A 23,699-nucleotide genomic window follows, 5' to 3' on the forward strand; every position below is an offset into this window, starting at 1 on the left:
AGTCCCATAGAAATGAATAGAGTGGTAGTCACATATGTACACCACTGCTCCACTGACACAGTGGCTCTTAGAGGTCAAACCCTCAGCAATTAGAAACATCACTTATCCTCTGGGTAGGAGAAAAGTGCTGTCAGTGGGAAAACCCATTTAAAAATTAATTCCAGACATATGTAATGTGTGGAATTCTGGGTAATTTGTAAAGACAGGACATAGATTGCCAAGTTTTATCAACAGATTGCAATGGATTGGACATTTATGCAAACCTCCTATGTTATAGACCAATTTTTTAAAATTTGTTGATGCATTTTCTTTCCCTAAAGTCAAAATATATTGGCCCCTCTAGAAGACCCTTTTTTTTGTGAAATAGCCCTATATTGATGTCTAAAATTGTCATCTCTGCCAAAATCCAATAGAAAGGGAAAACCGGAGAAGCACTGACTATCCTAATCGCAAATGAAAGCCCACTGTCAGGAATTCCTAAATATATTGGTCACATCAAAAATATATGGTAAGATAGAAATATCTTTTTACCTGTATTTTGACCATCACCGACTTGTTCCTTTGTTGAGCTGCGGGAATTCCTAGAAAATCGTTTGGTTAAACTTCGTGGCGGTTTGCTCGGGTGATCAATGTTGTCAGGGTCTATATATTCATTGGGTGGTAGACTTGACCCATAGCTTCTGGTAGACATCCTGTTACTCTGAGAGCGTCTTAGTTTTATAGTATTTATTGACCGAGATATCTGCACGGAGCAGAGTTGGCAGCCCTGTGAATGAGGAACACATGAACACAGGACGCACTGAAGTCTGGGCACGATTCCAAAATAATCTTTTGCTCCCTGGGTGCATTTAGGTTGTGATTTATGTCATTATAGGGGTATACCAGTAACATGGCTATGGGAGTATATACAGGTAGAGGAAAGAGGACCAGAAGAGTCTTTATATACATTTGTATAGACTAGTTGACCAATATAGTCATCTTCATGCTTAACTCCAAAATGGCTAGTGATACTGTAAGTTGGGATTTACTGTCCCTTATTATGAGAACAACTTCTGCACATGTTCGGTATGGACGGAAGGAGAACCTTCAGAATCTGCTCCCTCAGAATCTGCTCCCAGTCCACCTCTATACTCAATTTGATAAAGTCTGAAACGTCACTCACAGTTTTGTACTCTGATAAGGGTCTGGACGTATTTCTGGGGTGTAATAATATTGCAGGTTATAGTTATTAGATTTCTGGAGAAAGGTCATTGATCCAGTGAATTATTCTGCTGAGTTCAGAAGGAATCTTTTCCCTAAAATGATGAAAATTGGTTTCTACCTTGTGGCATTTTTTGCCTTCCTCTGGATCAACTTGCAGGATAACTGTCTGAACTGGATGGACAGATGTCTTTTTTAAGCCTTACAAACTATGTTACAATGTGACACTGGATATTCAAATAAACCTAACGGCATTGTTCTCCCTTTTAGTGTCATCCCTCATTCTGGTTATAATTGTACCACTGGTGATCTATGACAGTGGAGACTCAGAACGTGTGCCACCTCCCACATACGGCCATAGTGTGTGCAGCTTCTAGTTGCAGATTTAATCAGAGTAAATCAGTAATAAAACTGTAAAAAAAACTAAAAAAAATAAAGAAACAACCATACCATACCTTCTCTCTCCACTTTGTCATCCTCTCACTGCATGGATGAGTTGGAAGAGTTTTCTGCTCAAGTTGTGCCAAGGCCGAGGAGAGTTTGAAGTGATTTGCTTCAAGCAAGTTAACTCTCAAGTTTGTCTATAAAATTGAAAATTATTTATTTGTATATGAGCACAATGGGGGAAATTCTACAGTACTTTCCAAGACCATGACTTTTTGAAAACTTTATTAAAAGTTATATTTTTTTCAAGAAAGATAAAAAAGCCAAGCAAAAATAAAAAGGAAATATCTGAAGAAGAAAGATTGATAGTTTACCGGTCCAGAGAAGCATGAGGTGCCAATGGGAAGAAGCATAAAAATAGCAAAGGCGAGAGAAAGCTGAAATGCATGCTATATAAACTGATATAATTTTTTAAACTTTGCATATAGTTGGAACAATATCTACCTCTTCCAGAAGAGCAGCTGTTTCCTCCTCATTTTTCATATCAGAAAATGCTGGATTTTCTCTATAGGCTCTCATCATTTTTTCCAACCCTAAAACCATAAAAGTATTGTTAGGTTATTATGATACAGAATATTATGACTTCAGCATTATTATTATTTATAATTAAGTGTATTTTGTGAAGTTAACTCATTCTTTCTGCAGCCATTTTCCCTTTGTTTGTTTTTTGTGTTTTTTTACTCCCCGCTTTCCTGGAGACATAACTTTTTTTTCCATTCAAATAGCCTCATGAGGGCTTTTTTCTGGAGGGACAAGTTGTACTTTCTAATGGCACCATTTTGTATTGTATATGATGTAGTGGGAAGCTGGACAAAAAATTCCAATAGGGCTGGAATTAGAGAAAAATCGCAATTCCTCCATAGTTTTATGGGTTAAATTTCTATGGCATTCCCTATGTGGTAAAACTGACCTGTTACTGTCATTCTCCGGGTCAGTACGATTACAACGCTACCACATAGTAGTTTTTCTTGTGTTTTAATACTTAAAAAATAAATAAAAACTCTGGAAAAATCTTTTTTTCTTTGCATCGCCATACTCTGGAACCCATAACTATTTTATAGTTACATCTACGGATCTGTGTTAGGGATTATTTTTTGTGGGGCGATCTGTACTTTTTTTTAAGCCATATTCTTAGAATGAGTGTTTATGAGGTCAGGAGGTCAGACATAAGAACTACACATGAGCCGTCAGATGATGGGGAAAAAAACTGAAAGTGACAGCCTGCAAACAGACCGATTTTCAATCATTTTTATCTCAGAAATGGCTGAACATTTTTAATAAATAACAATTGAAAAATATATTTGTTTAGCCCAAAATGAGTAAAATTCAATCATTAAATAATGCCCCTACATAGTCTTTAAACCCAACCATTTGGGATGTAAAAAGATGATGCTGAGAGACGTTTTGGTTCTCAGTGGAGTTCTGTGACCCCATCATTTTGTGAATCGTATAAGGATTAGTGTTGATCACGAATATTCGAATTGCGAATTTCAATCGCGAATATCGGCACTTCGAGAATTTGCGAATATTTAAAATATCGCTAAATATATTTGTAGTTGCGAATATTAGATTTTTTTTAAATACCAGTTCATGCAAATATTTTATGCGCATATTTTAGGTGAATTTTATGCGAATTTTCGCAATCAAGAAAATAATGCCTGGAGATCATGAATTTGCAAATTCTCGAATATATGGCGAATATTCGCACAAATATTCGCGAAATGTTGCGAATTCGAATATTGCCCCTGCCGCTCATCACTAATAAGGATATAAAATGCGAAAAATGCAAGCTATTATGTATATTTTTACTATAGATATATTGACATGAAAAATTATAAAAATTTTCATGTCAATATATCTATAGTGAAAAAATACATAATAGCTTGCATTTTTCGCACTGTCCACTAACCCTAAATAATAGACACCACTTCTTGGTCTGTGCAAATCACTTTTGCTGCAGTTATCTCCTCATCAGTAGAGACAGGATCATAATGACAGCACCTGTACAGACAGCACAGGATGCATCATTCACAACTGGTGATACCACAGCTTATCTACTCCCTCCTGACCTCTTTACAGGTCACAGAGCCGAGAAAACTCTCCTATAGAAGTCAACGGGGTTCCCTCCCGTCCATTTGGTCTGCTGTAAAGCATATCTCTAAATGCTATTAACAGCTCAGGCAAGATGGCCGCTCCCATAATCATGTTCAAGAAATAGAATTGAAAATTCGTCAATCAGAAAATAAAAACTGATAAAAAAAAAAGGATATGTGTTACTATCTGGTTTAAATTGGCAGAAAAATAAATTATAGGTGAAATATTCTGTGAAGGAGCCCAGCACTGCCTATGTCCTCCGAATCTCCTCCTTTCATCAACGATAGATTGCCGTAATCTCGCAATGCGCGAGCTCGCGCATGCGCAGTGCCGGTATAGTGTTCCTTCCCTGTGCTGGCATCAGTCTCAGGGAAAGAACTGCGCATGCGCGAGCTCGCGCATCGCGAGATTACGGCAATCTATTGTTGATGAAAGGAGGGGATTCGGAGGACATAGGCGGTGCTGGGCTCCTTCACAGGCGGGTGTGGCTGGGCACCAGGAAGGTTCGTACAGCCCCTTGGGCACCTTACAAGACTAATTTACATATACAGGTTCTTCTCAAAAAATTAGCATATTGTGAAAAAGTTCATTATTTTCTGTAATGTACTGATAAACATTAGACTTTCATATATTTTAGATTTATTACACACAACTGAAGTAGTTCAAGCCTTTTCTTGTTTTAATATTGATGATTTTGGCATACAGCTCATGAAAACCCAAAATTCCTATCTAAAAAAATTAGCATATAGTTTTTAATACAAAAAAAGTCTGCCTTCAAATAATTAAGTTCAGTTATGCACTCAATACTTGGTCGGGATTCCTTTTGCAGAAATGACTGCTTCAATGCGGCGTGGCATGGAAGCAATCAGCCTGTGGCACTGCTGAGGTGTTATGGAGGCCCAGGATGCTTCGATAGTGGCCTTAAGCTCATCCAGAGTGTTGGGTCTTGCGTCTCTCAACTTTCTCTTCCCAATAACCCACAGATTCTCTATGGGGTTCAGGTCAGGAGAGTTGGCAGGCCAATTGAGCACAGTAATACCATGGTCAGTAAACCATTTACCAGTGGTTTTGGCACTGTGAGCAGGTGCCAGGTCGTGCTGAAAAATGAAATCTTCATCTCCATAAAGCTTTTCAGCAGATGGAAGCATGAAGTGCTCCAAAATCTCCTGATAGCTAGCTGCATTGACCCTGCCCTTGATAAAACACAGTGGACCAACACCAGCAGCTGACATGGCACCCCAGACCATCACTGACTGTGGGTACTTGACACTGGACTTCAGGCATTTTGGCATTTCCCTCTCCCCAGTCTTCCTCCAGACTCTGGCACCTTGATTTCCGAATGGCATGCAAAATTTGCTTTCATCCGAAAAAAGTACTTTGGACCACTGAGCAACAGTCCAGTGCTGCTTCTCTGTAGCCCAGGTCAGGCGCTTCTGCCGCTGTTTCTGGTTCAAAAGTGGCTTGACCTGGGGAATGCGGCACCTGTAGCCCATTTCCTGCACACGCCTGTACACGGTGGCTCTGGATGTTTCTACTCCAGACTCAGTCCACTGCTTCCGCAGGTCCCCCAAGGTCTGGAATCGGTCCTTCTCCACAATCTTCCTCAGGGTCCGGTCACCTCTTCTTGTTGTGCAGCGTTTTCTGCCACACTTTTTCCTTCCCACAGACTTCCCACTGAGGTGCCTTGATACAGCACTCTGGGAACAGCCTATTCGTTCAGAAATTTATTTCTGTGTCTTACCCTCTTGCTTGAGGGTGTCAATGATGGCCTTCTGGACAGCAGTCAGGTCGGCAGTCTTACCCATGATTGCGGTTTTGAGTAATGAACCAGGCTGGGAGTTTTTAAAAGCCTCAGGAATATTTTGCAGGTGTTTAGAGTTAATTAGTTGATTCAGATGATTAGGTTAATAGCTCGTTTAGAGAACCTTTTCATGATATGCTAATTTTTAGAGATAGGAATTTTGGGTTTTCATGAGTTGTATGCCAAAATCATCAATATTAAAACAAGAAAAGGCTTGAACTAATTCAGTTGTGTGTAATGAATCTAAAATATATAAAAGTCTAATGTTTATCAGTACATTACAGAAAATAATGAACTTTATCACAATATGCTAATTTTTTGAGAAGAACCTGTATATAAAATCATTTTTTAAGCACAATAAAAGCACACAGCTTTATGGGACAGGTATATTGCGGACATGCTAGCGGCAATCTAGCCGTGCATGTCCGCAGCTCTATAGCCCAAAACTTGGTGACAGAATCCCTTTAAGTCCATCTTGGATTATGGGCGACTCTTTGATGAATAACTACAATTGGAAACTCTGTGTTTTTTGCCAAGATTTCCCTTTAAATGATATTCTCATCGCATTCCTTCCCGTGATCAGGCCCATCTTACCTTCTCTATCTTTTATTGCTTTCTCCATGTCACTCTGGAGCCTTGCAAGCTTCTCATTAATAGAATTGATTTTTCTGTTTTGATCCATAATAGCTGAGCCGTCTTCTTCCTAATGAACAAAGAGAAAGTGCTAAAATCTATCACAGACTATGGTATGACACTTTATGGGTTCTCTCTTCTCTTACGTAATAATCCAGTAGTAGAAACTCTGACTTGTTTTCTTGAGTATAGATAGTTGTTTCCGCCATAAAAGTTTCCGTATCCTTCTCAACATCAATGCTTATAATTGCCTGATCAATTTGGCTCTTACACTATAAAATCAAAAGCATACAATGAGTTATGCTGTGTAATCTATATACTCTGTAGTACAGGCAACATGAAAACTAATACATGTCAAACTTTACCCTGCCGCCTGGAAACCGCAAGCAAGCTCCTGTTGACAGATATGTACCTATTGGTTATTTGTATGTTCTCATTCGAATTAAGGGGCACATTAATTAAGGAGTCGGGTGTTTAACGCTTAGGATACCGGAGGTTTTTTCTTTTTATGCGTTTTCATTTTTCTTCCCTATTTTCCTTGAGCCATAACTTTTTTATATTTCCGGTCACATAGCTATATGAGGGCTTATTTTTTGCAGAACAAGTTGTAATTTCTAATGCCAGCATTAATTATGTAGTGGGAAGCGGTAAAAAAAATCCAAATGGGGTGGAATTGTGAAATAAATTTTTATAGCTTTTGACCTCACAGTACTTGTCAACGTTTGAGACTTTACATTTACTAGCTAGTGGTCCCTAGGGACCTATTTACGTTCTTGGATCAAGTACTGTTTTTCTTTTTAAAACTTCACTTTTATTTAAGTCTTATTAATAAATACTGACCTTTTATTCAAATCTCCATATTATTACTATGCTAAATACGTGTTTAAAAATATCAGTGATGCGGGAAGGCTCTATATTCTTTGCTCTTGGTTATATATATTCTTATAGTAGTACATAGCATTTCATGCGACCTTCTTGAAAAAATGGCTCTTTTTCTCCTTTTCGTTTTGAGAACAGGGGAAGGAGGGGCAGGGGGAGGGGAGGGTGAGGAGAGGTGATTCTGTTATTTATTACCCTCTCAAGGGATACAATATGTTAGCGGAGCGTCAGGATCTATTATTTATTATCATTCCCTTAGGTATATAGGGACATGTATAGTGTTGGTGCACTGGTGGTGTCACCTATTATTACTTTATTCCTCCTCTCGCTTCATATAAATCTCTCTCCATCTCCTATACACTCCTTATAACCACTGCCTTCTTTGCAAACTGCATCTATTTAGATCTAAGCCCTATGGTACGCTGCTGCTATAAAAGTATCTTTATTTTACTAGTAGTTAGAGCTTCTCCCGCATATCACTGCCTAAAAAAACTAACTCTCACACACACTGCATCCCGACATGTTTCGCTGTTACACAGCGTCTTCAGGGGATGATGCATCATCCCCTGAAGACGCTGTGTAACAGCGAAACATGTCGGGATGCAGTGTGTGGGAGAGTTAGTTTTTTTAGGCAGTGATATGCGGGAGAAGCTCTAACTACTAGTAAAATAAAGATACTTTTATAGCAGCAGCGTACCATAGGGCTTAGATCTAAATAGATGCAGTTTGCATAGAAGGCAGTGGTTATAAGGAGTGTATAGGAGATGGAGAGAGATTTATATGAAGCGAGAGGAGGAATAAAGTAATAATAGGTGACACCACCAGTGCACCAACACTATACATGTCCCTATATACCTAAGGGAATGATAATAAATAATAGATCCTGACGCTCCGCTAACATATTGTATCCCTTGAGAGGGTAATAAATAACAGAATCACCTCTCCTCACCCTCCCCTCCCCCTGCCCCTCCTTCCCCTGTTCTCAAAACGAAAAGGAGAAAAAGAGCCATTTTTTCAAGAAGGTTGCATGAAATGCTATGTACTACTATAAGAATATATATAACCAAGAGCAAAGAATATAGAGCCTTCCCGCATCACTGATATTTTTAAACACGTATTTAGCATAGTAATAATATGGAGATTTGAATAAAAGGTCAGTATTTATTAATAAGACTTAAATAAAAGTGAAGTTTTAAAAAGAAAAACAGTACTTGATCCAAGAACGTAAATAGGTCCCTAGGGACCACTAGCTAGTAAATGAATTGTGAAATAAAACGCAATTCCTCCACCGTTTTATGGGTTTTGTTCCCACGGTGTTTCGTTTGCAGAAAAACTGACCCATGCCCTTCATTCTCTGGGTCAGTATGATTACAATGATACTCCATATGTATACGTTTTTTTATGTCTAAATAGTGTAAAAATAAATTGAAATTTTGATACAATTTTCTTTTTTTTTACTACCATATTGATCACATTTTATTACTTTTTTGGGTAAGAGAAGGAATGAAAAAAGGGCAAATCGGACATTTTGACCCTATTTTCCATTATGCCATTCGCCGTATTGGAATTTAAAAAAAATATTTTAATAGTATGTGCGTTTTCGGTCACGATGATACCCATGATGTTTATATTATTGTTATTTAGGTATTTATTTTTTTATTATACGGAAAGGGGGCTGATTTAAACTTTTATTTGTTAATTTTTCATATATTTTTCCTTTTTTTAAAAATTTTTGTGATGATTTTGAAGCTCATATATGAGCCTATAAATAATGCTTGTTAATTTTTTATTTTGTTCTAGCAGGGATTTTTAAAATGAGATTTACACTAGAAATTGATCATTTCTTATCCTGCCCACATAGATTTTTGCACATTTAGATGCCGTGATCTCACTTGATCACGACATCTAAAGTCTTTAATTACTGCAATCGGCATTATCGACGGTCACGGTAATTAGCCGCAGGTCTCTGCTGTTTAAAACAGCAGAGATCTGCCGGCCATGGCGCCCTCTGCACGTGCATGCGGGCGCCATGTTTACACATTGCTCCAGCGCCGCACAGCGAATGGGTTAAAGACGGTGCCTACTCAATCAGACACATTTAACCCCTCATATTTCATAGTCAAATGTGACCACTGCATCTGATAGCTCAAAGACCAGGAGCGAGTGTTCCAGGCCATGCAATGGCTCCTCCTAGCTGGATGGTGTGTGCGGCAGCCTTGGTCCTCCTGAATGATACGAGGCTGCAACAGCTATGTTCCTATGAAGGCCCTGCCTGTAGCAGAGCTCCATAGGAACATAGTGAAACATTCATAAACTATAATGCTAATTAGGATTGCTTGTTCAAGTTCACACGGGGAACTATTAAAAAGCATATACAAAAAAAGTTTTAAAGAATATAATAAAAATTCAAATCTCCTTCCCCCTTTCCCCAAAAGGGAAATAAAAATAAACAATTAAAAAATAAACATCATAGGCATCGCCACATGCAAGGACACCCATTCTAATAAAATATAAAAATATTTATCCCATACGGTGAATGGCGTAATTCACCTTTTTTTGTCACTTATCAAAAAGTCATATACACTACAAAATGGTACCAATAAAAACTACAGATTGTCCCGCAAAAAAAGATCCCTCACACAGCTCTGCAGACATAAAAATAAAAAAAGGTTTGGGGGTCTTAATATGGCAATGTAAAGAAAAAAGTTTTTTTTTCCAGTATTAAAATGCAAGAAAAACTATATAATTGTGGTATCATTATAAGTGTGCTGACCCGGAGAATGAAAATAAAGGGTCAGTGTTACTGCATAGTGAATGCTTTAAAAACAAAACCCATAAAACTGTGGTGGAATTTTAATTTTTTTTTTTTAATTCCACCTCATTTGAAATTTTTTTCCTGCTCCCCACCATATTGTATGCAACCATAAATAGTGTCATTAAAAAGTACAATTTGTCTTACAAAAAAAAAAAAAAAAAAAAAAAAGCCCTTATATGGCTATGTAAATGGAAAAATGAAACAGTTAGGCTGCGTTCACACGGGCGAGTATTCCGCGCGGGTGCAATGCGGTAGGTGAACGCATTGCACCCGCACTGAATCCTGACCCATTCATTTCTATGGGGCTGTTCAGATGAGCGGTGATTTTCACGCATCACTTGTGCGTTCCGTGAAAATCGCAGCATGCTCTATATTCTGCGTTTTTCACGCAACGCAGGCCCCATAGAAGTGAATGGGGTTGCGTGAAAATCGCAAGCATCCGCAAGCAAGTGCGGATGCTGTGCGATTTTCACGCATGGTTGCTAGGTGACAGTCTATTCACTATATTATTTTCCCTTATAACATGGTTATAAGGGAAAATAATAGCATTCTGAAAACAGAATGCTTAGTACAAGGTCAATTGAGGGTTAAAAATAATAAAAAAAATTAACTCACCTTCTCCTCTTGTTCGCGTAGTTCTCCCGGTCTTTAGTTCTTTAAAAGATAAACTATGGGCTAAAGGCCCTTTGGTGACGTCAGATCACATGCTCCAATCACATGGTCCATCACCGCATTATTTTTAACCCTCAATTGACCTTGTACTAAGCATTCTGTTTTCAGAATGCTATTATTTTCCCTTATAACCATGTTATAAGGGAAAATAATATAGTGAATAGACTGTCACCTAGCAACCATGCGTGAAAATCGCACCGCATCCGCACTTATAGAGCATGCTGCGATTTTCACGCAACGCACAAGTGATGCGTGAAAATCACCGCTCATCTGAACAGCCCCATAGAAATGAATGGGTCAGGATTCAGTGCGGGTGCAATGCGTTCACCTACCGCATTGCACCCGCGCGGAATACTCGCCCGTGTGAACGCAGCCTTATGGCTCTGGGAAGGCTGGAAGTAAAAAACAAAAATGGCCTGGAAGGGGTTAAAATGTGTTTAAATCTCTTAATTAAATCTCTTAATTACAAAGTAAGGTAATTGTGAATTGATTCTATGGGGAAAGGGTATTTGTCTACTCTTTCTTGGGCACCAAAATACATTGTCCAGGCCCTGGGAGCTAGAGATTAAGCTTAATTACAATCAAAAGTAAATTTTTATAATTTTTTCTGAAACTATACTGCAATTACTGAGCTTTTGCTGGCCGATGTCTTCAAGAAACCCGCTTTTCTACTGATAAAATTTCAGTGATCTCCTAAATGTGCTTATGTGCAATAAGGCCATATAAATGTACACATCATAGAGTACTGATACTTAGTAGCAGAGGATAAAAGCATTGCAGATAAGATATCTACATTGAGTATTCAGTCTCTTATCTTTAACCCATTGGTGTACTGCTCTACGGTACTCCATCAGGTGCTGTATGTCTGACATATCCTTTCCTGCTTTTTTTACAGCATGTGATGGATCATGCCACTATTTTTTTCTGTTGAATTGAGAACATGATAAAAACTGACATGCAGAAGTAGAGTAGAGCTCATGTACCTTTATGGGTGCCCTATTTCAACACCCATAAAGTGCTGTCACCTTGTTCCAACAGACCTGGGTGCAAGAAGAATTTATTGTAAATGCATTAAACATCTCTGGATAAAAAAAATAAATAAAAATATTGTACGCGTTTCAGGAATAGTAACACTTGTTCTTACTTTGTCCAAAACGGGCAGGTTGCATTTTTTTTTTTTTTATCTTTTTGTACAAATGTATTTACAATAAAGAATTGTTTCTTTTAAGCAGTGCTGGAGAAATCTCTGTTTAACTCTGCTTCCTCTTAATTGTTCCAGGTTGCTCAGTGGCACCCTGGCTATTGGCTGTGCAGAGAACAGGAGCACTGCCCATTTATACTTGGAAGGGTACGTAGTGCTATACTAGTGCTATGTGTCTCTTCATTCCTTCAGGACTGGTGTGGGTGTTGAGGTCAAACGCCAATGATTATCAAATGATGTCATATCCTAGCAAAGTGTCATCACTTTCTTTTAAATTAAAATGTCGGAAAGGTATAGTATACTTACAGCATTGAGTGTCTGCCCATAACTTGATACATGCTGATTGTACAGGGTTAAGATGTGAGAGAGGATTTGTATTCTTTCCTTTTCAAGGTCTTGAATGCTCTAAAATTCCAAACGAAAGGTAAACAAAAATAAATAATGTATCTGACAATGAAGCCTAATGGCAAAACAATATCACAAAGCAAATGCAATGGCAAGCAGGACTAACAAATAGCTATTTACTTGCTTAACCAGTGTTGTAGTTTAATGCTCTCATAAGACCATTATTAAATCCATTGTGTCTCCTATTTTTACTCTTTTTTTAAACTGGTCACAACAGATACCAATCAATAAGGGTAGGTCATCAGTATGTGATCGTTGGGGGTCTGACACTTGGGACCACTGACAATCAGCTGCCTTTTTGCAGCTTTCTTTAGGCCAGTGTATAGCAAAGTTTTAATTGGTCCTTCTCCTTCAATTCCTTTTAATACAGTTGGTTAATGATGTCTGATACCTGGCCAAATTACTGAAGAATGAAGTAACTGTATGTGCATACTGCACATTGAATACCTTTAGGTGGGGCTAGGAGACTAGAAAACTTTTAGCTTTGTAACAAAGAGATCAGCTCCGGTAAAGACATCATCAGGGTAAGATGTGTCTAGCTACCATCACCTCTGTTTGTATAATATCGGCATCAGCCTAATGCCATTATGGGCACTGATCGATAGGCGCTGGCTCATTTGTTGACGACTTTTGGTGACTGTTACTTACACGTACTTACTAGGTACTCTGTATCTTATCTATATATATATATATACAGTGAGTAACAGAAGAAATCATGGAGGGGTCTGAAATTCACATTGTAGGTGCATTCCCACTCTGAGAGACAGAATAAAAATAAAAAAAATTCAGGAAATCACATTGTATGATTTTTAAAGAATGTATTTGCCTTGCACTGCTGAACATAAGTATTTGAACACCTGAGAAACAGCAAGAATTCTGGCTCTCAAAGACCTGTTACTGTGCCTTTAAAAAGTCCACCTCTACTCCACTCATTAATCTAACTTAGTAGCACCTGTCAGAGATCTTTAAAGACCCCTGTCCACCCCACAGTCAGTCAGACGTCAACTACTACCATGGGCAAGACCAAAGAGCTGTCAAAAGACACCAGAGACAAAATTGTGGACCTCCACAAGGCTGGAAAGGGCTACGGGGCAATTGTTAGAAAATGGAAGAGGCTAAAGACGACTGTCAGTCTCCCTTGGACTGGGGCTCCATGCAAGATCTCACCTCGTGGGGTATCACTGATGATAAGAAAGGTGAGAAATCAGTCCAGAACTACAAGGGAGGAGCTGGTCAATGACATGAAGAGAGCTGGGACCACAGTTTCAAAGGTCACTGTCGGTAGAACACTACGCCGTCATGGTTTCAAGTCATACATTGCACGGACGTTTCCAGTGCTCAAGTCATCTGAAGTTTGCCAATGACCATCTGGATGATCCAGAGGAGGTATGGGAGAATGTCATGTGGTCAGATGAGACCAAAGTAGAACTTTTTGGTCTAAACTTCACTCGTCGTGTTTGGAGGAAAATGAAGGCTGAGTTGCATCCCAAGAACACCATCCCTACTGTGAAGCATGGGGGTAGTAACATCATACTTTGGGGGTGCTTTTCTGCAAAGGGGACAGGACGACTGTACTGTATTAAGGAGAGGATGAATGGGGCCATTTATTGTGAGATTTTGAGCAACAACCTCCTTCCCTCAGTCAGAGCATTGAAGATAGGTCGTGGCTGGGTCTTCCAACATCACAATGACCTGAAGCACACAGCCAGGATAACCAAGGAGTGGCTCCGTAAGAAGCATATCAAGGTTCTGGAGTGGCCTAGCCAGTCTCCAGACCTAAATCCAATAGAACATCTTTGGAGGGAGCTGAAACTCTGTGTTGCTCAGTGACAGCCCCGAAACCTGACAGATGTAGAGGAGATCTGTGTAGAGGAGTGGGCCAAAATCCCTGTTACAGGAAACGTTTGACCTCTGTAATTGCAAACAAAGGTTTCTGTACCAAATATTAACACAGATTTTCTCAGGTGTTCAAATCCTTATGTTCAGCAGTGCAAGACAAATACATTCTTTAACCACTAAAGGACCGCCGTACGCAGGATTACGTCTTTGCGGCGGCCCTGTTATTCCGAGTGGATGCGCCGGCAGGTAATCGAGTGGATCTGCAGCCTGCCAGCGGCGATCGTTCGCTGGCAGGCTGTAGATCCGATTTTTTTAACCCCTTAAAGGTATATTAGACGCTGTTTTGATAACAGCGTCTAATATACCTGCTACCTGGTCCTCTGGTGGTCCCTTTTGCTTGGATCGACCACCAGAGGACACAGGCAGCTCTGTAAAGTAGCACCAAACACCACTACACTACACCCCCCCTGTCACTTATTAACCCCTTATTAACCCCTGATCACCCCATATAGACTCCCTGATCACCCCCCTGTCACTGATCACCCCCCTGTCATTGATCACCCCCCTGTAAGGCTCCATTCAGACGTCCGTATGTGGTTTGCGGATCCGCGGATCCACAAAACACATATGGACGTCTGAATGGAGCCTGACAGGGGGGTGATCAATGACAGGGGGTGATCACCCCATATTAGACTCCCTGATCACCCCCTGTCATTGATCACCCCCCTGTAAGGCTCCATTCAGACGTCCGTATGTGTTTTGCGGATCCACGGATCCGCAAAACACATACTGACGTCTGAATGGAGCCTTACAGGGGGGTGATCACCCCATATAGACTCCCTGATCACCCCCCTGTAAGGCTCCATTCAGACGTCCGTATGTGTTTTGCAGATCCGCGGGTCCACGGATCCGCAAAACACGGACACTGCGAATCCGCAAAACACGGACACCGGCAATGTGCTTTCTGCATTTTGCGGATCTGCACATTGCCAGAACTATATAGAAAATGCCTTTTCTTGTCCGCAATTGCGGACAAGAATAGGACATGTTCTATAGGCCTCATGCACACGACCGTTGTGTGCATCCGTGGCCGTTGTGCCGTTTACCATTTTTTTTTGCGGACCCATTGACTTTCAATGGGTCCGTGGAAAAATCGGAAAATGCACCGTTTTGCAGCCGCATCCGTGATCCGTGTTTCCTGTCCGTCAAAAAAATAGGACCTGTCCTATTTTTTTGACGGACAACGGTTCACGGACCCATTCAAGTCAATGGGTCCGTGAAAAAACACGGATGCACACAAGATTGGCATCCGCGTCCGTGGTCCGTGGCCGTAGGCTACTTTCACACAGACAGATCCGCTGATCCGTCTGCATAAAAGCTTTTTCAGAGCTGATCCGACAGTATATTCTAACACAAAGGCGTTCCCATAGTGATGGGGACGATTCTAGTTAGAATATACTTTAAACTGTGTACATGACTGCCCCCTGCTGCCTGGCAGCACCCGATCTCTTACAGGGGGCTGTGATCTGCACAATTAACCCCTCAGGTGCTGCACCTGAGGGGTTAATTGTGCGTATCATAGCCCCCTGTAAGAGATCATGTGCTGCCAGGCAGGAGGGGGCACACCCCCCTCCCTCCCCAGTTTTAAATTCATTGGTGGCCAGTGGGCCCCCCCTCCCTCCCTTGTATTTACCACATTGGTGGCCAGTGCGGCCGGCCCCCCCTCCCTCCCCTGTAGTTATCACATCGGTGGCCAGTGCGGCCGGCCCCCCCTCCCTCCCCTGTAGTTATCACATTGGTGGCCAGTGCGGCGGGCCCCCCTTCCCTCCCCTGTAGTACTGTAGATTCATTGGTGGCCAGTGGGCCCCCCCCTCCCTCCCCCTCCTAATTAAAATCTCCCCCCTATCATTGGTGGCAGCGGAGAGTACCGATCGGAGTGCCAGTTAAATCGCTGAGGCTCCGATCGGTAACCATGGCAACCAGGACGCTACTGCAGTCCTGGTTGCCATGGTTACGTAGCAATTTTTAGAAGCATTATACTTACCTGCGAGCTGCGATGTCTGTGACCGACCGGGCGCTCCTCCTACTGGTAAGTGACAGGTCTGTGCTATAAGCAATGCGCCGCATTGACTTTCCCATTGACTTTCAATGTAAAGTCAGGAGTCCCTTTTATACCATCGGATCTGAGTTTTCTCTAATACGATGGTATATTTTAACTTGAAGCGTCCCCATCACCATGGGAACGCCCCTATGTTAGAATATACCATCGGATTTGAGTTAGATCGTGAAACTTAGATCCGACAGTATATTCTAACACAGAGGCGTTCCCATGGTGATGGGGACGCTTCAGGTTAGAATGTACTAAAAGAACTGTGTACATGACTGCCCCCTGCTGCCTGGCAGGTGCTGCCAGGCAGCAGGGGGCAGACCCCCCCTCTCTTCCCCCTGTATTTAACTCATTGGTGGCCAGTGCGGCCCCCCTCCTTCCCCTGTATTTAACTCATTTGTGGCCAGTGCGGCCCCCCCTCCCTCCCCTCTAGTTAACACATTGGTGGCCAGTGCGGCCGGCCCCCCTCCCTCCCCTGTAGTTAAGACATTGGTGGCCAGTGCGGCCGGCCCCCCCCCCTCCCTCCCCTGTAGTTAACACAATGGTGGCGCATTGCTCTCAGAGTGGGAATGCAGCTACATTGTGAATTTCAGACCCCTCCATGATTTCTAAGTGGGAGAACTTGCAAAATCGCAGGGTGTTCAAATGCTTCTGTTCCTCACTGTATATATAATGTATATATGTATATAGATTTCTTATAGTAAACTCTTTTTGCACCTAAGTCGTGCTAAGTCTACTTTTTCCCGAACCTCAGATATCACGATAATGGAGCCAGTGACATCACATTCATACGTTGAGCTGCGATACTAAGCACAGCCGCTATACAATGTATTGCACTGTGCTTAGTGAGTTGAGAGACATCTGCTGCACTCACAGGTGTGTTGGTGCCTTCCCGAACAGCTGATCGTCGGGGGCCTTGGGAGTCGGACCCCCTCATCAATCAGATACTGATGACCTATCAAAAGGATATAGGTCATAAATTAAAAAGTGCTGGAAAACCTCTTTAACAATGGGTAACGCTCAGCAAATTTGCTACACAGCTCTGTAATTTCACACATTTGATGGCACGCACAGGTGTTATTTTCTGACATAATATAGAGTCTACATCGGCTTGGAGGTCAATATACAGTGGGATGCGAAAGTTTGGGCAACCTTGTTAATCGTCATGATTTTCCTGTATAAATCGTTGGTTGTTACAATAAAAAATGTCAGTTAAATATATCATATAGGAGACACACACAGTGATATTTGAGAAGTGAAATGAAGTTTATTGGATTTACAGAAAGTGTGCTATAATTGTTTAAACAAAATTAGGCAGGTGCATAAATTTGGGCACTGTTGTCATTTTATTGATTCCAAAACCTTTAGAACTAATTATTGAAACTCAAATTGGCTTGGTAAGCTCAGTGACCCCTGACCTACATACACTGGTGAATCCAATTATGAGAAAGAGTATTTAAGGGGGTCAATTGTAAGTTTCCTTCCTCTTTAAATTTTCTCTGAAGAGTAGCAACATGGGGGTCTCAAAACAACTCTCAAATGACCTGAAGACAAAGATTGTTCACCATCATGGTTTAGGGGAAGGATACACAAAGCTGTCTCAGAGATTTCAGCTGTCTGTTTCTACAATTAGGAACATATTGAGGAAATGGAAGACCACAGGCTCAGTTCAAGTTAAGGCTCGAAGTGGCAGACCAAGAAGAATCTCGGATAGACAGAAGCGACGAATGTTGAGAAAAGTCAGAGTCAACCCACAGACCAGCACCAAAGACCTACAACATCATCTTGCTGCAGATGGAGTCACTGTGCATCGTTCAACCATTCGGCGCACTTTACACAAGGAGATGCTGTATGCGAGAGTGATACAGAGGAAGCCTTTTCTCTGCCCACAGCACAAAAAGTGCCGCTTGAGGTGGGCTAAAGCACATTTGGACAAGCCAGCTTCATTTTGAAATAAGGTGCTGTGGACTGATGAAACTAAAATTGAGTTATTTGGCCATTACAAGGGGCGTTATGCATGGAGGAAAAAGAACACAGCAAGAAAAACACCTGCTACCTACAGTAAAATATGGTGGTGGTTCCATCATGCTGTGGGGCTGTGTGGCCAGTGCAGGGACTGGGAATCTTGTCAAAGTTGAGGGACGCATGGATTCCACTCAGTATCAGCAGATTCTGGAGACCAATGTCCAGGAATCAGTGACAAAGCTGAAGCTGCGCCGAGGCTGGATCTTTCAACAAGACAACGACCCTAAACACTGCTCAAAATCCACTAAGGCATTTATGCAGAGGAACAAGTACAACGTTCTGGAATGGCCATCTCAGTCCCCAGACCTGAATATAATTGAAAATCTGTGGTGTGACTTAAAGAGAGCTGTCCATGCTCGGAAGCCATCAAACCTGAATGAACTAAAGATGTTTTGTAAAGAGGAATGGTCCAAAATACCTTCAACCAGAATCCAGACTCTCATTGGAACCTACAGGAAGCGTTTAGAGGCTGTAATTTCTGCAAAAGGAGGATCTACTAAATATTGATTTTATTTCTTTTTTGTGGTGCCCAAATTTATGCACCTGCCTAATTTTGTTTAAACAATTATAGCACACTTTCTGTAAATCCAACAAACTTCATTTCACTTCTCAAATATCACTGTGTGTGTCTCCTATATGATATATTTAACTGACATTTTTTATTGTAACAACCAACGATTTATACAGGAAAATCATGACGATTAACAAGGTTGCCCAAACTTTCGCATCCCACTGTATGTAGGATCTTCTGATGGGTTCAGTAGTTATCTTCAATACTTACCTTATAACAATTCTCCAAAACACTTTCCCATTTCAGTCTAGCTGATTGCCCGTTGAGATTCTCTTGGTAGTAATTTTCATCTGTTTTCGTCAAGACTGCTGCTGACTTCTTCAGTTTGTTCAGAAGCTGTAAATTAATGTCAGGAACAGTTTCTTCACTAAGTATATGGTTAAGCGATCCAGATTTGGTAATTTTAAGAAAACAGGAAGCTTTCTAGAATTACAGCTCTATGCTGTGCATACTATATTTGAGAGAGTTGTACATTATTACTATAGCAGCCTGCAGCCTGATTATTCAGATTTGAATAGGGTTATATATTGGGCATGGGTTCTGACCATGGCTAGAGGGTTTCATCCACTTTTGGCCCTATATCTCAGACTTTTCTCTAGCACTTCAAATGTGCAGCAACAAGTTAAGAGTAAGAATTACTTTCTCTTTGTCAGTATTTGTCATATAAGTGGTTGTTTTGCCCATAGGGTTTGACCAACCTTGATCCAACACTGATTGGGCACCTACAACACGTCAGTCATATTACACTTCTTTTTCCAAGAGCAAAATAATTCATTGATTTCAAGTATCATTCAGAGAACATAATTTCACTGAAAGATGCTAAATATCGGACAGGTTCCTCCTTTAACTTACCACAAAGATAGATATTGAAAGAGAGGTCAGACTGTCATCCTATAAAGTGGATTGTTTGCGACTCCCATAGAAATCATTAGGATTAGAGATGAGCGAATTATTCAGTTTGGCTGCTTCGCCCAAAATTTTTTAAAAATAAGGTTTGTGATGAATGAATTCATCACCAATCGCATTTCTTTGTAAGTAGTGGGTGCGCCGCTCCCTGTCATTGTACCCCTCAAAGGCCGCATTCATACCTGATCGTGGCATATGATAAAAATAACATAGTGTAACATAAAAAAAAAATTAAAAACATAATTACCTGATCCATTTGCTCTTGATGGGCCAGCTGCCGCCATCTCCAGCACCGCACACGGGATTTTGTGCAAGATCTTCAAGCAAGATGGAGGTGGGCGGCCCGTCGAGAGCAAATGGATCAGGTAAGACATTTTTCCCATTTTTTACACTATTTCAGGTTACAACGATTCACTGCCACGAAGCACAAGGAAATTCGGCTTCGAGGCGGATCAAATTTAGCCTCAAATTCTGATCAAAGTTCACTTTTTGGACTTTGATTCGCTGAACACTAATTTGAATCTAACGTCTATGTCTATGGTTTAAGGTATTCTGACATATATCGTACATCCCACTGGATTCAGGAGAATAGCGGTCTCATGAAACATGTACTACCAGCTTCCCCTCCTATTTGTCTCAGACTGTAACACATAGGTTACAGAACTTGGATTCTCACAACAGGTGGGGGTTCCAGATATTCATATCCTGTTTCTTAATATACCATCAGATAATATTCCTTCAAAGGGGTTGTCTCATTTCAGCAAATGGCTTTGTTTCAATGGTTATGACCACCCTGCACTTCAGCAACGGTGGTCGTGCTTGCACACTATAGGAAAAAGCACTAGCCTATGTTCACTCCTATGGTCCTGGCCACCAAGGAGACTGCCATTTTTCCTATAGTGTGCAAGCATGGCCACCACTGCTGGATTGCATGGTGGTCGTAACCAGTGGCGTCTGTAGCTTTCAAATCTTTGGGGGGCACACTGGGGGCCAGGACAAATGTAGGGGGGGCAGCTATAACATACAATACATTTACACAAGTATGCTTAGAAATGCTGCGATACTTTACCCAATACCTAAAACCGCAACAGGTTCTGCTGTCTGTGGTTTAATTTTTTTTTTTTAAATCACTCAGATTTCAACATATCAACATATCCTGGCTGCCTGTGGATCACACTGTTATAGGGAGGGGGATCTGTGGATGACACTGCTATGGGGGGATCTGTGGATGACACTGTTATAGGGAGGGGGATCTGTGGATGACACTGCTATGGGGGGATCTGTGGATGACACATACTATATAGAGCATCTTATGCTATATGTGTCATCCACAGATCCACCCCATGACAGTGTCATCCACAGATCTCCCTTCATAACAGTGTCATCCACAGATCCCCCTCCATAACAGTGTCATCCACAGATCCCCCTCCCTATAACAGTGTCATCCACAGATCCCCCTCCCTATAACAGTGTCATCCACAGATCCCCCTCCCTATAACAGTGTCATCCACAGATCCCCCTCCCTATAACAGTGTCACCCACAGATCTCCCTCCCGCCGCTCACAGGTGTGTACATTTGACATTTCTAAACTGTAATCCATATCCTGCAGTAACTTTAACTTTAAATCAGGATTCAGTGGCCGCTCATCTCTACTAGTACCTTAACCTTACACCACTCAGCTAGCTTCGGTAACAGGGCCAGGCTACAGCCTACAGGCACTGCCTGTTAGTTGTTACTAAGTGAGCGCTGATTTCTGCAGGTCAGAGCTCAGAGGATACGAATTACAGTTTAGAAGAAATGTACACTCCTGTGAGCGGTCCAGACCAGTGGCGGATCCAGAGCCTGGTCTCGGGAGTGGCACTTCCAGATTATTTTCTGTCTGCCACCACAAAGCAATGGCGCTTATAGAACAGACTCAACAGTGTAGAGGTATACTGTACATTGTGTGGCACAGTGTAGGCTATATGTGTCTAACAAACATATTTCACATGAAAGCTTACAATTACTTGGCTTGGCCCTTGGGGATCTCGGACACCACTTCAGCACTTGGCTGGGGGCTCGGTGGAGCTGATGTTGTGCTTTATCCTAATGAGAAAGATTTGATAATAAGGATTTGGAGAAAGGGCAGTGGGATAGCAGAGCAGGGAGAGGCTGGTGCTGCTACTAGGGGCTCATTCCATGTGGGAGTAATAAAGCCCACCATAAATGCCCCCCAGTAGAAATAATTCTCCTTATAATGTGACAGTGCAAAAGATACCCCCTTGTAATGCCCCCAGTTAAGCTAATGTCCCCATAGTGCCCGCATAATGTGCCAGTATAAAATACCCCTATATAGTGCCCCCAGTAAATGCCCCCATAGTGCTCCTCTCCCCCTTCCCCATAGTACCCACCATAATGTGTCCCAGTATAAAATGCTACTGTACAGAGCCTCCCATATAAAATACCCCTTCTTTGTGGCCTCAGTAGATGCCCCTATAGTGCCCACCAATAATGTGCCAGTAATAATGTTCCCCCAATAATGTGCCAGTAATAAGTGCCCCCAATAATGTGCCAGTAACAAGAGCCCCCCCCAAATACGTGCCAGTAACAAAAAAAAACCATCATGTGCCAGTAACAAGAGCCCCCATCATGTGCCAGTAACAAGAGCCCCCCATCATCTGCCAGTAATAAGCCCCCCATAATGTGCCAGTAATAAGCCCCCCATCATCATGTGCCAGTAATAAGAACCCCCAACATCATGTGCCAGTAATAAGCCCCCCAATCATGTGCCAGTAATAAGCCCCCCCATTATGTGCCAGTAATACGCCCCCATCATGTGCCAGTAATAAGCCGCCCCATCATCATGTGCCAGTAATAAGCCCCCCCATCATCATGTGCCAGTAATAAGCCCCCCATCATGTGTCAGTATTAAGCCCCCCCAATATGTGCCAGGAATAAGAGCCCCCTCATCATGTGCCAGTAACAAGAGCCCCTCCATGTGACAGTAACAAGAGCCCCCCATGTGCCACTAAGAGCCCCCCATCATATGCCAGCCCAGTAACAAGAGCTTAGAGCCCCCCCAATGTGCCAGTAACAAGAGCCCCCCTAATGTGCCTGTAAAACTACTGTACATATAAAAAAAAAACAACATCTATACTTACCTCCATGTCAGCGATGCGATGCAGGCCTCTTCCGGCCTGTGTCCCGCGCTGTACGGTTTAAGGGGCGCGATGACGTCTTCGTGCCACCTGCGCCGGCCTCTGATAGGCTGCCGGCCTAGTGGAAGGGAAAGGGACTATCAGAGGAAGGGAAAGGGACACGCCTCTCCCTCCCCTGCCCCGCCGCACTAGCACAGGCATCTGTATCGCTGTCCTGAGGACGGCGATACAGATGACTATGGAGATGAGCGCAATGGAAGTGATCATCTCCCTGTGCCCTGCTCAGTTGGGGAGGCACATGGGGGGCACAGCGTGATGTAGGGGGGGGGGCGTGGCCCCCTCTGGCCCCCTCCTGGCCACGCCACTGGTCGTAACCATGGAAACGAGAAGTATATAATTTGATAAAAAAATGAATCAAACCAGCATAGAAGGCAATATGGACAAATACAATACATTAGTATTCACTTTCTCTACATGATAAATGCCATTTGCTGAAGTGAGACAACCCGTTTAAGACTATAAATTATTTGTAACTTTATTTGTGGAAATGAAGCGATAAATTATTATATTATGGACAGTAAGTGGTATAAGAGTGAGTCCAAACTTTTACATCTTTCTTAACACATTTCATGGTACATGTCAGCAGGACAGCGGGGTATTGTTTAGGTCCAAAACAAAGACAGCAAAGATGGGCGTCTTATGGGGTTCCTGTCCCACAACTTGCCCTAGTCATTCATAATTAGTGTTGAGCAAATCGAAGCATCTGTAGTAGAAGTCTATCCAAAGTTTAGGAAAAATTTGATTAGCAAAAAAAACTAATTTCCATACGCTTCATGTTAACGAATAAAATTGTTTCCTAAAATGGTGGCTACACGTGTTACAAAGCAAAAGTCATGGAAGCCATGGGATGCGAGATCACCCATAATGCCGTGCATACAGTTAATCAGCATCAAGCCATTCCCTGTGATG

The 23,699-nt window shown here is 41.8% G+C and overlaps 1 protein-coding gene across 1 annotated transcript in view; it reads right to left on the minus strand.

Annotated features, from left to right (window-relative positions):
- NOSTRIN (nitric oxide synthase trafficking) overlaps positions 1–23,699 on the minus strand; it is a 59,702-nt gene that overhangs the window by 9,126 nt on the left and 26,877 nt on the right. Inside the window, exons 8-14 of the mRNA XM_040441681.1 lie at positions 18,897–19,022; positions 12,046–12,144; positions 6,319–6,444; positions 6,134–6,242; positions 2,089–2,177; positions 1,656–1,781; positions 532–766 (exon numbers count right to left, since the gene is read on the minus strand). Coding sequence (XP_040297615.1) covers positions 532–766; positions 1,656–1,781; positions 2,089–2,177; positions 6,134–6,242; positions 6,319–6,444; positions 12,046–12,144; positions 18,897–19,022 — 910 coding nt within the window. The remainder of the gene's footprint in view (positions 1–531; positions 767–1,655; positions 1,782–2,088; positions 2,178–6,133; positions 6,243–6,318; positions 6,445–12,045; positions 12,145–18,896; positions 19,023–23,699) is intronic.

This window comes from Bufo bufo, chromosome 7 (assembly GCF_905171765.1).
Source record: "Bufo bufo chromosome 7, aBufBuf1.1, whole genome shotgun sequence".
Lineage (NCBI taxonomy): Eukaryota > Metazoa > Chordata > Amphibia > Anura > Bufonidae > Bufo > Bufo bufo.